Source organism: Paroedura picta, chromosome 14 (genome assembly GCF_049243985.1).
Source record: "Paroedura picta isolate Pp20150507F chromosome 14, Ppicta_v3.0, whole genome shotgun sequence".
NCBI lineage: Eukaryota > Metazoa > Chordata > Lepidosauria > Squamata > Gekkonidae > Paroedura > Paroedura picta.
Window position 1 is genome coordinate 19,276,871 of NC_135382.1, and position 12,951 is coordinate 19,289,821.

The 12,951-nt window shown below is 45.7% G+C and overlaps 2 protein-coding genes across 5 annotated transcripts in view; both read right to left on the reverse strand.

The window, feature by feature from the left end:
- CNGB1 (cyclic nucleotide gated channel subunit beta 1) overlaps positions 1-3,800 on the reverse strand; it is a 31,648-nt gene extending 27,848 nt beyond the window's left edge. For all 3 annotated transcript variants that reach the window (XM_077310270.1, XM_077310271.1, XM_077310269.1), the window contains exons 1-2: positions 3,539-3,800; positions 1,034-1,282 (exon numbers count right to left, since the gene is read on the reverse strand). In XM_077310270.1, the coding sequence (XP_077166385.1) occupies positions 1,034-1,253 (220 nt within the window). In that variant the 5' untranslated portion in view covers positions 1,254-1,282; positions 3,539-3,800. The remainder of the gene's footprint in view (positions 1-1,033; positions 1,283-3,538) is intronic.
- A 2,440-nt stretch (positions 3,801-6,240) lies between these two features.
- The window catches only part of LOC143823762 (cyclic nucleotide-gated channel beta-1-like), a 29,151-nt gene continuing 22,440 nt past the window's right edge, over positions 6,241-12,951 (reverse strand). For both annotated transcript variants that reach the window (XM_077310360.1, XM_077310359.1), the window contains exons 14-15: positions 11,566-11,602; positions 6,241-9,646 (exon numbers count right to left, since the gene is read on the reverse strand). The gene's annotated coding sequence lies outside the window, so the exon portion shown is untranslated. The remainder of the gene's footprint in view (positions 9,647-11,565; positions 11,603-12,951) is intronic.

Here is a 12,951-nt window from a genome sequence, read left to right on the forward strand (position 1 = left end):
AGTAATGATATTCTGCTGTATGGTGTAGCTCAGGATGGGGGCAAACAGTCTGGGGGAACCTCAGCTATGGGTATAGGCAGGGGGGGGCCCACCTAGATGTTAAAGGTGCAACCCTTGGTCTCAACCCAACGCCTGGTGGAAGAGCGCCATTTTGCAGGCTCTTTGGAACTTTGGAAGTTCCGTAAGGGCCTGGGTCTCCTCCAGCAGCTCATTCCACCAGGCTGGCACAAGGGCTAAGAGAGACCTAGCTCTGGTTGAGGCCAGGCACACCTTTTTGGGGCCAGGGATCACCAGCGAGTTGGAATTTGCTGAGCGAAGAGCTCTTGGGGGAGGCATATATGCAACATAATTTGTCCAGAAAACTAATTTTAAATATATGTAGAAATAAATGTTCTGCAAAAGAGTGTCAATTAGCCCTCAACTATCTAAAGGAAGAAGAAATGGAAGGCCAATGCCTGACAGTCTCCAGAGGGTCAATTGGGAAGGAAGTCTTTAGTTCTGCCTTCAGCACAGCACCTGGTCTCTTGTGACCTCAGCAAAGCAACCAAGCTACACACAGAGAGACCCACTGGGGATCCACAGTCCTCAGCCCTTCCCCTACAAAATGCGTGTGTGTGTGTGTGACCGTTTACGCACTGGGAACTTCACTGCCCCAGTTCCCATGCAGGAGCACAAATCGGGGCTGGATGAGGTGCACCAGGCCAAATGCTCCCCCATGTCGGTGCAGGAAGACGTGGGGCAACCTGCCACGACTAAAACTCCAGCCAGCAGCCCAGCATGAAACCTCCAGTGCATAAACGGTCTGTGTGAAGCTTCAGAACAGAATCATTTCAGGATTTGTCTGTTTCCTTTCACAGCTTCTGAAGCAGAAGCAAGAGGCTTCTTGGAAAGCTACAATTCTGGCGTATTTGCAGAGAAGCCAATTTTTCATGTATACTGAGGCTTTTGAAGGCACACTCCAAAGAGACAAAAGTCCAAAAAGCAAAGGGCAGCACACAACACTAAGTCCTACAAAATTCAGCTGCTACATTACCTAGATTGCGAGAAAGGGTTGCTTCTTCCTTCACAAAACTGGGGTTCACCACCCCAGCCTTTGGCTTCCTGGAGATGAGGATGGGTATGCGGGACGGAGCCATGGGGACATTGGGCAACTGGTCAGCTATGCCTTGGTAGGGAAGGGTGGAGTTTTGAAGTTCAAGTGCTTTGTCTTGCATCAGGCGGACTAACTCCACGTCTCGATTTTGCTTGGACATGGTGCTGGATGTCTAGTGCTCTAAAGAAGCTGCAACAGCAAAGAAAAATGCTTGTGAGAGAGGGTAGTGATTCAGTTCCATTTGTTTGCGGGAAAATACACCACTATAAATGCCTTTTGGGAAAGCAGCACACACGTTGTATTACTAACCTCAAGGTGGGGCCAGTGTTCTCCCCCAAATTACCTCTGATGCCCAAACTACAGAGACAGTTTCCTCATGAGGAAATGCTAGATGCAGTGTTGCTCTAGGACTTCTATTTCTCCTGGACTCTATGGTATACCAGACTGTGTGAACAAAACAGAAGTCCTAGAGTGACATCACGTCCCTGATCTAACTCCTCAAATTCTACCCTTCTCAGGAATTTCCCAGATCTGTATTGGCAATTCTATTCATGCATAATCAAGCTAAAGACAATTCAATTAAGTCAATCATGATATTCCTAAGGCCTTTAGCACGTCGATAACTCCAAGCTGATGAACTAACACCATCCCTACACACACACACCCTTGATCTCTGTAACCAGCAGTGGGAAAGCTGCAAGATCCTTGACATTTTCTCATTCAAATAATTTATTGTCAGCGTCTGTGAGCTTTGCCCTCACAAGGCCTACCCTGACCTGTTTCCTCTATCTTTGTTTCATAATTAGCCTCACAGGAACTGTTGTGTTTTACTTGAGACTACATCCTTTTGAGTCAGCAATGCTTCTAAGTCAATATGCATGGGATCCAGCTGTTAATATTTTCTAATGGTAGCTGCATACTGATCCATGGACAAGTTATCTACCAGCCTTGGTATTCTCTAGCTTTAAAATTGGACTCTAAACTGCAGTTGCACAGGCTGAGGTTGGTATGTCCTTGACGATAGGAAGGCCTTGCATCTTTAATTCTAACAGCCAGCATGATGTCCCAGTTAGAGTGCCTTACTATAAGAAGGGAAACCCAGAATTCCACACTTGGCCACCCACACTAGGTGGGTATCAGGGTTGAGAAAGCCTGTTCTAGGATATCAAAGAGAAGAAGAAGAAGAGTTGGCTCTTATATGCTGCTTTTCTTTGAGGAGGCTCAAAGCGGCTTACAGTTGCCTTTCCTTTCTTCACCCCACAACAGACACCCTGTGAGGTGGGTGAGGCTGAGAAGAGCCCTGATATTCCTGCTCGGTCAGAACAGTTTTATCAGTGCCGTGGCGAGCCCAAGGTCACCCAGCTGGCTGCATGTGAGGGGGGGGATGCAGAATCGAACCCAGCATGCCAGATTAGAAGTCTGCTATCCTAACCACTCCATCAGGCTGGTGTCAAATTATTGTTTAGTATAACGTTACAGCATAAAATGTATTTTTAAAAAACTGGGGAGATAATCTTGTATGAAGAGGAAGGCGACTACAAAGACAACGAGGATGAAGGAGGAAGAGTTCTAAAATGGGAATAAATAAGTCCATGGTAGATTCAAGATTTTTGACTTTGGTACTGACTTTGGTACTGACCATGACTCTCCTTTCTTCAAAAGCTAGTTCCTAATGTCTTTCCACAATCCAACATGAGCCTGCCCCTTGTGTGCATCCAGCTGTGGGGTCATAGAATCAAATCCACGCCTTACGAGGAAAGACTGAGAAAGCTGGATATGTGTAGCTTGGAGAAGAGGAGGGCAAGGGGTGATCGGATTGCTGCGTTTAATTACATAAAAGGTGGACATGTTGAAGAGGGGGCCAACGTGTTTACTGCAGCTTTAGAGACAAGGAGCAAGGGGTACGAATGACAGGAAATGAGGATCCACTTAAATATCAGAAAGCACTTTTTTTGACAGTGAGAGCTGTTCATAGAGGAAATCTGCTGCCTCGGAGGGTGGCAGAGTATCCTTTTTGGGAGTTTTTAGGAGAATATTAGATGAGCACCCATAAGGAGTGTGTGTTTTTTTAATTCCCTGGGAAGGTAAAGGAGCTGGCCTTGGATGGCCCTTTATGATCTCTTCCAGCTCTGTGTGATTCTGTCTCTATGTACAAAGCCAACAGAGAGGCATTACACCATCCCCAGCCCACAGGGATCCTGGCCATGTCACAGGATGTTGCTTTCACTTGGCGATGCTGAACCGAAATCCGTGCCGGACTTCCATTGCACCCACAAGGTTTTCAACCAGTGAAATCAAATAAAACCCTGGCATGAACCAGACACCGGCCTTTCTAGACACATATGGAAACAGTCTCTTCCACCACCACCACACACTCTCTCTCATTTTGGCCCCAGAAACATCCCACATCGGAAAAGATGCTTCAAAAAGAAAAAGAAAACTCACCTTTGTGCCTTACATGTCCTTTGGGGACAGGAGCAGCATATCATGCTACACGCTGCCTCTTCGCTTCCTAGGAATCTTCAAAATATTCTCTTAGTGCATTTGCGTGTTTTCAAATAAAGTGGAATCGCTTTGAGACCAGGCCTGTCGACTTGCTCTTTTTCTGTTTCCGTGCCTTTCAAATGGCTGCAAATCCTGGGTCCTGTTAATCGGATTGCGTTTCCTACACAGAGCGCTCCCATTGCGAGGGTGCCCCAGGAATGGCGAAATGCTCAGGGACCAGAGGACTACTGTTGCTAGGGGAAGCAGCACAGTTGCTAAGAGGGTCACTAGGAGACTCTTACTGGTTTCCAGGCACCACACTTAATTGGCAAACCCTTGAATCTGCTACGTTGGCGTGGAGGGGGGGGGCACTAAAAACAAGCAATGTTTTCTACTGCACAAAATCCAGCAAGTTTCTTGAGCCCAGCACCTTGATTGCTCCAGTTTAGAGGATGCCTCCATCCCTCGGCTAAATGCTAGGGATTGGCTGTTTTTATTGGATGCTGCGTTTGCTTTACCAGCGTTAATCTGTTTTGTTTCTGTGTACTCTTGTATGTCACTCAGAGCCTTTCGTCTTTGCTTTTCTCTTTGGGAGAAGTTGCTAACAGCTGCTGTAATTTTTTTTTTAAAGATGAAATACACTATTAGATGCAGACATCTGGGTGCACAACAAAGCAAAGAGCAAGTCGGGCTTGTTTCTTGAAGGCTCCACAGGCAGACTGTCTCAGGAGGACTGTTTCAGAGAGCGAAGCTCTGCTGTCGGATGCCTGTGTCAGGTTCGATCTCGTGCTACTTAGCCTTGCTATGGGGTCTTCGGTAGCACAGAGCAAGAAGAGAAAGGATTGGGGCTGCTTTGGAGTATTTGGCTGTGCCTTGTATTTAGTCCCTTCACTCTCTGGAAGGGCCACTTACAGATTTTAAGGGCTGCTATGGATGAGAAGTAAGAGCCTCTTGTGGCACAGAGTGGTAAGGCAGCAGACATACAGTCTGAAAGCTCTGCCCATGAGGATGGGAGTTCAATCCCAGCAGCCGGCTCAAGGTTGACTCAGCCTTCCATCCTTCCGAGGTCGGTAAAATGAGTACCCAGCTTGCTGGGGGGTAAACGGTAATGACTGGGGAAGGCACTGGCAAACCACCCCATATTGAGTCTGCCATGAAAACGCTGGAGGGCGTCACCCCAAGGGTCAGACATGACCTGGTGCTTGCATAGGGGATACATTTACATGGATGAGAGATAGAGGAACAGTAGGTGCTGTAACAGTCCTGTCAATGACAGAGGACAGTGGGGTCTCTGTGACAGGGCAGATGTGGGAATGGTGCTCTCCTTTGATAGAGAGCATCCTTCCCAACTGACAGGAGAAAACATGCTAGCCTTTGAGCTGGAGCTTCCATATTCTCATGGCTTGAACCCCAGGTTGGCCAAGGCCCTGGAGCATGGTCTGAAAAGGGGAACTGTTCCTTCATTTGGGTACATGCTTTATGTTTGAGTGCGCATTGTTAGAGGGGCTCTCTCTCCTGTGTAGGGTTGCCAACCTCCAGGTGGGGCCTAGAGATCTTTGGATATTTCAGTTGATCTCCAGACTACAAAGGTTAGTGTCCCTGGAGAAAATGGCTGTTTCGGAGAGTCTATACCCTGATGAAGTCTCTCTGCTGTCCAAACCCTCCGCTTCCCCAGCTCCACCCCAAAAATCTCCAGGTATTTCCTAATTCAGAGCTGGTAACCGTACTCCTGTCTGTTTTGATATGAAGGATGAAAGTGGGGAACGATGCTGAAGATGGTCGCAGATGGCACCGGGAAGGGGAGTGAGGCATCATGCAACTCATAAACACCAGATTCTCTGGGCTGCAGGTTCCAAAATAGTAACTTCCCTTTTGCTTAGTGTATCCAGATCTGTCCCCGTAGCACCCTGAGTTTGTGCCTGGTCAAAATAGGTGTTTAATTAAAGATAGTCTGCACCAGTCCTTGCCCATCTACCTTGGCTATTGGCAGGCTATGGTAATACACCCCTGTGGTGTAAGCCTCATGTTACCCACCAGAGACGATTTTACCCAAGAGGGTGGCAATGAGAATAAAGGGGAGAGCAAGACAGTGATTGGTCTGCCCTGCAAAGTGGCAAAGTTCACTGACAGCGGCCTGGGGAAGAGAATCACCAGTGCTATCCTCAAGTTTTTCCCCGTGGTGTGTGTGTAAGGAATTCACAAGAAATTCTGCTCAGAATCTGAACATTTTCTGAAAAGCTGGGTTTGGGCAGTGAGCATTTACATTTAAAAAAAAATGTGTGCCAGCATTCCTACATTTCAGTGCTGGGTAGTGCCTGTGAGGAAGCAAATGACCAGTCCCGTTGGGAGGCCCAACACCTATTTGCTTGTGTTTCTTCATCTCATCGTAACTGGTAGTTTGAGCATAGGAGGAGCTGTTTTGGAGGGAATCCGAGTCTGCACACTGGATTTGCCCATGACGGTATGCTCCCTGCAGACTGGGTGATCACCTGAGATACATGACTGGGCCACTGAGAGTAGGGTCTTCCTGGTGGTCTGCTGCCAGAGGTACGATCCGCCCATGTGGCACCATGTCAACGTATTGTACACTGCCTCGAGACAACCTGGTCAAAACGGGGAGGAATATAAATTGAAATATAAATAAACAAGCACACCCATTGAGCTAATTGGACCAATAGGGAAGTTTATTCAAAATGCAAGTTCCAGCCCTCACATTCACACAAAAAAACCCCAATCCTTTTCTTTTGAGGTGCAGAAATTATACTCTGGATACACGTGGGGGAAAAATAGAAGAAAACAGTGCATAGTTGTTCACACAACCACCAAATTAACCCAAGCCACATACAACTCTGTGAAAATCGAGAGTAAGCGATGAGTACAGAAAGGTCCCAGGCTGTATTTGCCTCCGCAAATGCAAGCAAAAAAATCAGTAAAACTCTGTTCTGCATTGAAGTCAGATTCATAGAGCAGATCCAAGGTATATTTCAAGCAGAAGACTTAAGAACATTTCTACAAAATAATATATAGCAATAAGCATTTATCTAAGATTACAAATAAGTACAGGAACAACTTTGGAACATCAAAAACCAAAACAGCTTTACAAGAAATAACTAGCTGATCCCTTAGTAGTTATGGCTTGGGGGCGATTGAAAGACAGTGTTTTAGGGAACCATATGAGGAATATATTGATCATGGCCAGAATGTTATTAGGAAAATAAGGTAATGTTACTGAACATTGTAGGATGACAGAGTTTACTGAGCTGTATTTTCATAGTGATGATATTGAACTATGAGATTATGTAAAACAAGAAGGGATGGTTATTATTCATCAGATTCCACAGAGGTAGCTGGGTTAGTGTCAGCCATTATAATAAAAAAGGTCTTCTAGCTATTATTTAAGACTAGAAATGTTTTCCCTGCATGGTTGTGATGATCGTGCTTTAATGTTGCATACTATTTTTGTATGATGAAATCACATAATAACCAACCAGGAGGTTCACGTTCCCAACCACCAACCAAAATAAACTGAACGTGAAAGAGCAGCAGCCGACCAATAAATATTAACAAGGGTTAGAACAGAAGAAAGTCTTCTCTTGCCATCAAAAATATTTAAGGAGTGAGTCTGGGGGTGGGGTTTGGGGTTTGGGAGAGAACATTTCAAAGCAGGAATACTATTCTTGAAGAAAACACTTTGTACTTTCACCAAAAACAACTTGATCAATCAAATTTTTGTAACCCTTTTTGCTATGGAATAGACCCCATTCTACTGAACTACATGGCCAGAAAGAAACTGTCTTTGATCCCAAACAATATGAACAGATGTCTTCCTCATTTTGGGAAACATGTTGGAGCACATGGTAGTCAATCATTTCCGTATGCCCCTAGAGCAAGGGTAGTCAAACTGCGAACCCTCCAGATGTCCATGGACTACAATTCCATCATGAGAATTGTAGTCCATGGACATCTGGAGGGCCGCAGTTTGACTACCCCTGCCCTGGAGAATATGGCTTGTCTACTCTCATTTCGGTCAGAGTCGACGTTCACTGTGGGGTGTTCCATAATCAAGTTGAGACAACAGAAATGTCCTGTCTCCTGTAGTCCCCCTGTTTTGGGGTGGAGGCATAGAGCTTCCAGAAGTCTTCTCAGATAGCAAGCAGGCTCATATGGACCCAGGTTGCCTTAAAATACCCTGGCTCCAATCAGTGTGAGGCTTTAAAAATAAAAGTTAGCACTTTGAACTGTATAATTCTTTAAAAGACGGGGAGATCTGTTCTCTATAACGTCACAGCAGCCAGCAGTTTTATCATCCCTATATTTCAAAGCTTCAGAACCATCTCCAAAGGCTGTCCCCATATGAAGTGCATTACAGTAATCTAGTCCGGATGTGAGCAAAGTGGGGATGGCCGAGGACAAAGCCTGTCTCTCAAGGAAGGGTTGCTGCTAAAAAGCGACTGTAACCGGTGAAAAGTTATGCACAGATGGGGGAGACCCTGAACTTTCACCTACGGGTTGAATAGCACCGCCAAACAGCGAGCTTGTTCTTTTAGGAGAAAGAACAAAGTTATCCAAAACAAATCAACTCTCTTCAGACCCCAAGTAGCCACATTATAAGCTGACAGTTTTATCTATAAAGAATGTCGATTTATTGCTCATCTCCCACATCCATTTAAAAAACATTTTTAAAAACCCTTTCTACCCTTCTCACTTTCCTTACATGCTGTTTCCCTCCTGGACGTACTCTGCTAGATTGTGATAGCCTCACACTGTTTTTGTTGCATTGTTCTCTACTGTTGTAACCCAGGCTTATTGTACAGTTCATTGTCAATCTTACACTGTTACTACTGCATTGATTTTTTTAACTTTGGTGATCTGCAAGGAAGGCAGACTAAAAATAAAAGGAAATACATGAATTAGCAAGTTTTAACATGCTTCCTCTACAGCAGTGGTCCCCAACCTGCGGCCCGGTGCCGGGCCGCAAAGGCCATGGCGCCGGGCTGCGGCTCCCTCTCCCTGCCCCCCCCCGCAGTAAAAAACTTCCCAGGCCGCAAGCTTGCGGCCCGGGAAGCTTCTTACTGCGGGAGAGCAGGGAGAGAGAATCAGGGCCGGGCCATGCCCGTGCGGGCCGTGCCTGCGCGGCCCGATGCGCGGGCGCGGCCCGATGCCCTGCCGGTCCCCAGCCTCATAAAGGTTGGGGACCACTGCTCTACAGCACCTAGTTCCCATGAGGTTCTATCCATAAAATTCATGATCTATTTTTGATTAATATTGGAGTGGCTTCTATCCCTATCCTGCTGTTCCAAAGAGAAAAGTTTATTAAAATATTCTTCTGCCACTTCTCCTTTTGGCCTAAGTGTAAAGCCTTCCTCCATTCTAAAGAGAGTTTCTCCAATTTAAGTAGCTGTTCCAATAGTGAGAGAGACACTTAGGGCCTTTCCGGACGCCATAAATTTAGTGTGATACCCCTCAAAGACGCTATATTCCAGGCACTCTGCATAACATCACCAACCTCCAGCGTCTGGCCAGCAAACTTCATTTTAAAGAGCAAGTTGGTGAATCCCAAAAAGTGGATTCACCAACCTAAAAAGCGCTTTCTGCCAGTGGACAACCAACACGCTACACACCAAAAAAATGTATGGAGGTGAAGAAGCACTATCTCTGCCTCCAGTGTCCCACCCTCACACCTGCCTCCCTCTCCCTTCTCCTGAGTACAGGATTTTTTTAAACCAAATTGCCCGGAGCAACGAATAGGCATACAAGCATACAGGCAAAGCCACAATAATTTTTTCCCAAAGTTGTCACAAAAAGCATGCCTTCCTAAAGTTCCCCCCCCCCACACACACACACACACAAAATCAGGAACAAGATTCATTTTTTAAAAGATTCAAGACTCGTGGTTCCATAAGAGGTGATGTTATAAAGAGCACTATGCATCTATGATTAGATGCATAGGCATTTAAACAAAGAACTATCAACATGTGTCCCTCAGCCCAGGTAGATTTCATTTGGGTGGTGCAAGGAGAATCTCTGGAGTCTTCATTTGTCTTAGGGGCACTTAAGCCCCTTTGCTCCCTGAAACCAAACAGAGAATGGAAGTTAATGAGAGGAAATTGTTGGGGAGGGGAAAAGGGACAGACATGCACCATTCCAGATCACCACAACGTTGGACACACAAAGTATCACAGCAAAGCAAAACAGGACTACTCTTCCATGATCCTTGCATACCCAGAGTGCCAACTACAGATTTAGCTTGCTACCTTCTAGATGTTCCTTCAGTATAAGTGGCATCACAATTTTTGGAACGGGGTTCCTTGGACAGGTCTACTGATTAAGATGATAGGATGTCTGCTGCACAGTTCTACCTGGGTGGTCTCTATCCCAACCTTCTGCTAACAGGCTGAACCCAAGTGGCCTTCTCAGTTCTTACAAACAGGACATCAGGGAACGGGATAAAAAAGACAGTAAAGCACGGTTGCTTACCTGTAACTGTTGTTCACCTATCTTCTGTGCAGACACACAATGGGGCATATATCTTTACATTGGGACTGTACCTGCGCAGGCTAGCCACAGATATTTTCTTTTCTAGCTTAAACAAAGCTCCTATAATGGGGGCACTCCGCCACATCTGCGCATGCACAGGTTTTCATGCCATGCACCATGTGCCCTATGGGCGGGACATCCCCCTCCTCCCTCAGTTCCCCTACACCACCGCAAGGAATTAGTAGGCTCCTCCCACACTGGCTTGTCCCCCAGAACTACCTGGAATAAGACTCTATTATATATATTCATTGTCCATGGGGTCGCGATGGGTTGGACATGACTTCGCACCTAACAACAACAATATATATGAAAATAATTTTGAAGATTTTCTCATTTTCTCTTGAACTGCAGTGTTAAGTTTATTATTAATACCGATCCTGCATGAAAATACAAAGAAAATCTTCGTAATATTGTTAGTTGATTTGCCACCGAAGAAAATGTTTTGAAAACACTTAATAACCGGTCTTCATTCTGGCGTAGTTTATTTCGGGAATAAAAAAGGACTTTGCTTATTGACTTTACTGGTGCCACCCGTTTGTCAGCTTTTTTGATTGTTTGCTTCCTGCAAGTGTGACAAGCCATCTTCTCCGTTCCCATGGAACACCGCAGAGGCCACTTTGGACCTCGGAGAATCCCCCTTCAGATTGACTAGGCATTATTCCACAGCTGCATTGTAGCAAGAATAGACTGCAGCCATCACCTACCTGGGTGATGCACTGGGAGGAACCTTAATTCCCCTTCTTTGTCGTATGGTGCATGGCATGAATACCTGCCCATATGCAGACACGGAGGGGTATTCCCATCATAGGAGCTTTGTTTAAGCTAGAAATGAAAATGTCTGTGGCTGGCCTGTGCAGGCCTAGCCCCAATGCACAGATATTTGCCCAATATGGGGCTGTATCAGAAGAAAGAAGCTGAATTTTTATTCACTACCAGGCATAGAAGAGATAAGAAGGTTAAGGAACAAGGCTTGAAACTATTTAGAGAGAACATACAGATTTTGCTGGGCACATTAAGTCGTTTAGATTTTAACCCTTAGATATGCAGAATGGATGACCCAAGAGGGAAATGTCTTCCTTCAACTTCAGGAATGTAAACATGAGCTCCCTTCAGAGACTGCAATTTTTAGCCAGTTTTCCTTGGAAACTGAGTCCAGAGACAGCTTCAGTATCACACCATTCTAGACTTCCCACAAAACTGTGAGACTTATATAGTCTCCTGAGTACAGTTCTCTCCCAATTTACACTCTGGAAATGCAAACCCTACCTCCACGTGTGGACTATTTTAGCTTGCCCACACTCAAGTCAGAGACAGGAACCCTACCAGTCTCTCTCTAAAGGTTGTGACCATCTCTGATCTGAGCTAACAGTGTGACCACTTTCTCACGTGACTACAAAGAAAACGCCAAGAAAGTGTGGTAATTATAGGGTATCATGGGAAATACAGCTTACTTTCTTGCTCTGGTTCCTGACTGACAGCTTCCACGGGCTATGGGGAAGAAGAGAAAATTCAAAATTAAATTAAAGTCAGCACTTTGCCTCTCTCATTCTTTTCTTCCGGGGGCTCCCAAATAGTCTGTTGAACCTTGTAGGCATCAAGGGCTTCTGCCACAGGACAGAAAATTCAGTACCACCCCAGCCTTACTGCATCCTCTGCAGTGACTTTGCAGCAACCCTGTCAACAGAACGCAAAAGGCCTTCATGTTTCACATACACATGAAACTGCCTTATACCATATCAGAGCAAGCCTTGGTCTGCTGGGTTCAACTCACCAGGCAGAGATTTTTCAAATCCCATACAACATAATGCTTTAAAAAAAAAAAAACTGGCAATGCCAGGGTTTGAACCTGGGCCCTTCAGTATGCAAGGCAGATGTTCTACCACTGATTCACAGCCCCACGAAATCAAAGAAAGATCCTAACACCCTTCCTAACCTGTTATCAAGGCATATACACTGTCATCCCACTAACATCTGCCTGCTATAGTACACTTCTCCTATATTTCCTGATATACAGTCTAGAGCAGGGGTAGTCAAACTGCGGCCCTCCAGATGTCCATGGACTACAATTCCCAGAAGCCCCTGCCAGCGAATGCTGGGCAGGGGCTTCTGGGTTGTAGTCCATGGACATCTGGAGGGCCGCAGTTTGACTACCCCTGCTCTAGACAGAGCAAGGCTCCCCAACATTTTGAAACCTGTGGGTACCTTTAGAAAAGTAACTCTTCAACATTTCAGGCAGAGGCTCTGTTAGATAGGACGAGTTTTAATCAGCCAGTCAGTCCTTCAGTCAGTCCTAAAGCATCCAAGATACACACTTTTCTTGGATGCTTTAGGATGCTTAGCGCTGATCGTGCGTAGAGCAGGGGGTTGGACTAGATGGCCTGAATGGCCCCTTCCAACTCTATGATTCTATGAGATCAGACAGCCTTTTTTGTGGGCTTCACAAAGGTAGCTGGTTGATCACTGTATGGACAGTATGCTGGACCTTTGGTTTCATCCAGCATGACAGTTCTTATGTTCTCAGTCAGAAGCCCTTTTGGGCAAAAAGCCCATCTGGGCTTGCCCAGTTTCTAAAAACATTTGGTGGGCACCAAGAAGGGTTGGCAGCTGGTGCCATGGTGCCTACAGTCACCACATTGGGGATCTCTGCTGGTCTAGAGGAACGGACATGTTTGCTTCGTCATTTGCATGCAGTGAACAAGGCACCTTAAAGGCTCCCCTTGCTTCCTCCAGCCGCTCCCATCGACAGAAAGATTTCCTTTTGACTCTTAATCTAGAATTACCCTACATTTGAGAACACAAAGAGGCATTCTGAAACCTAAGAAATCTATGCAGCACAG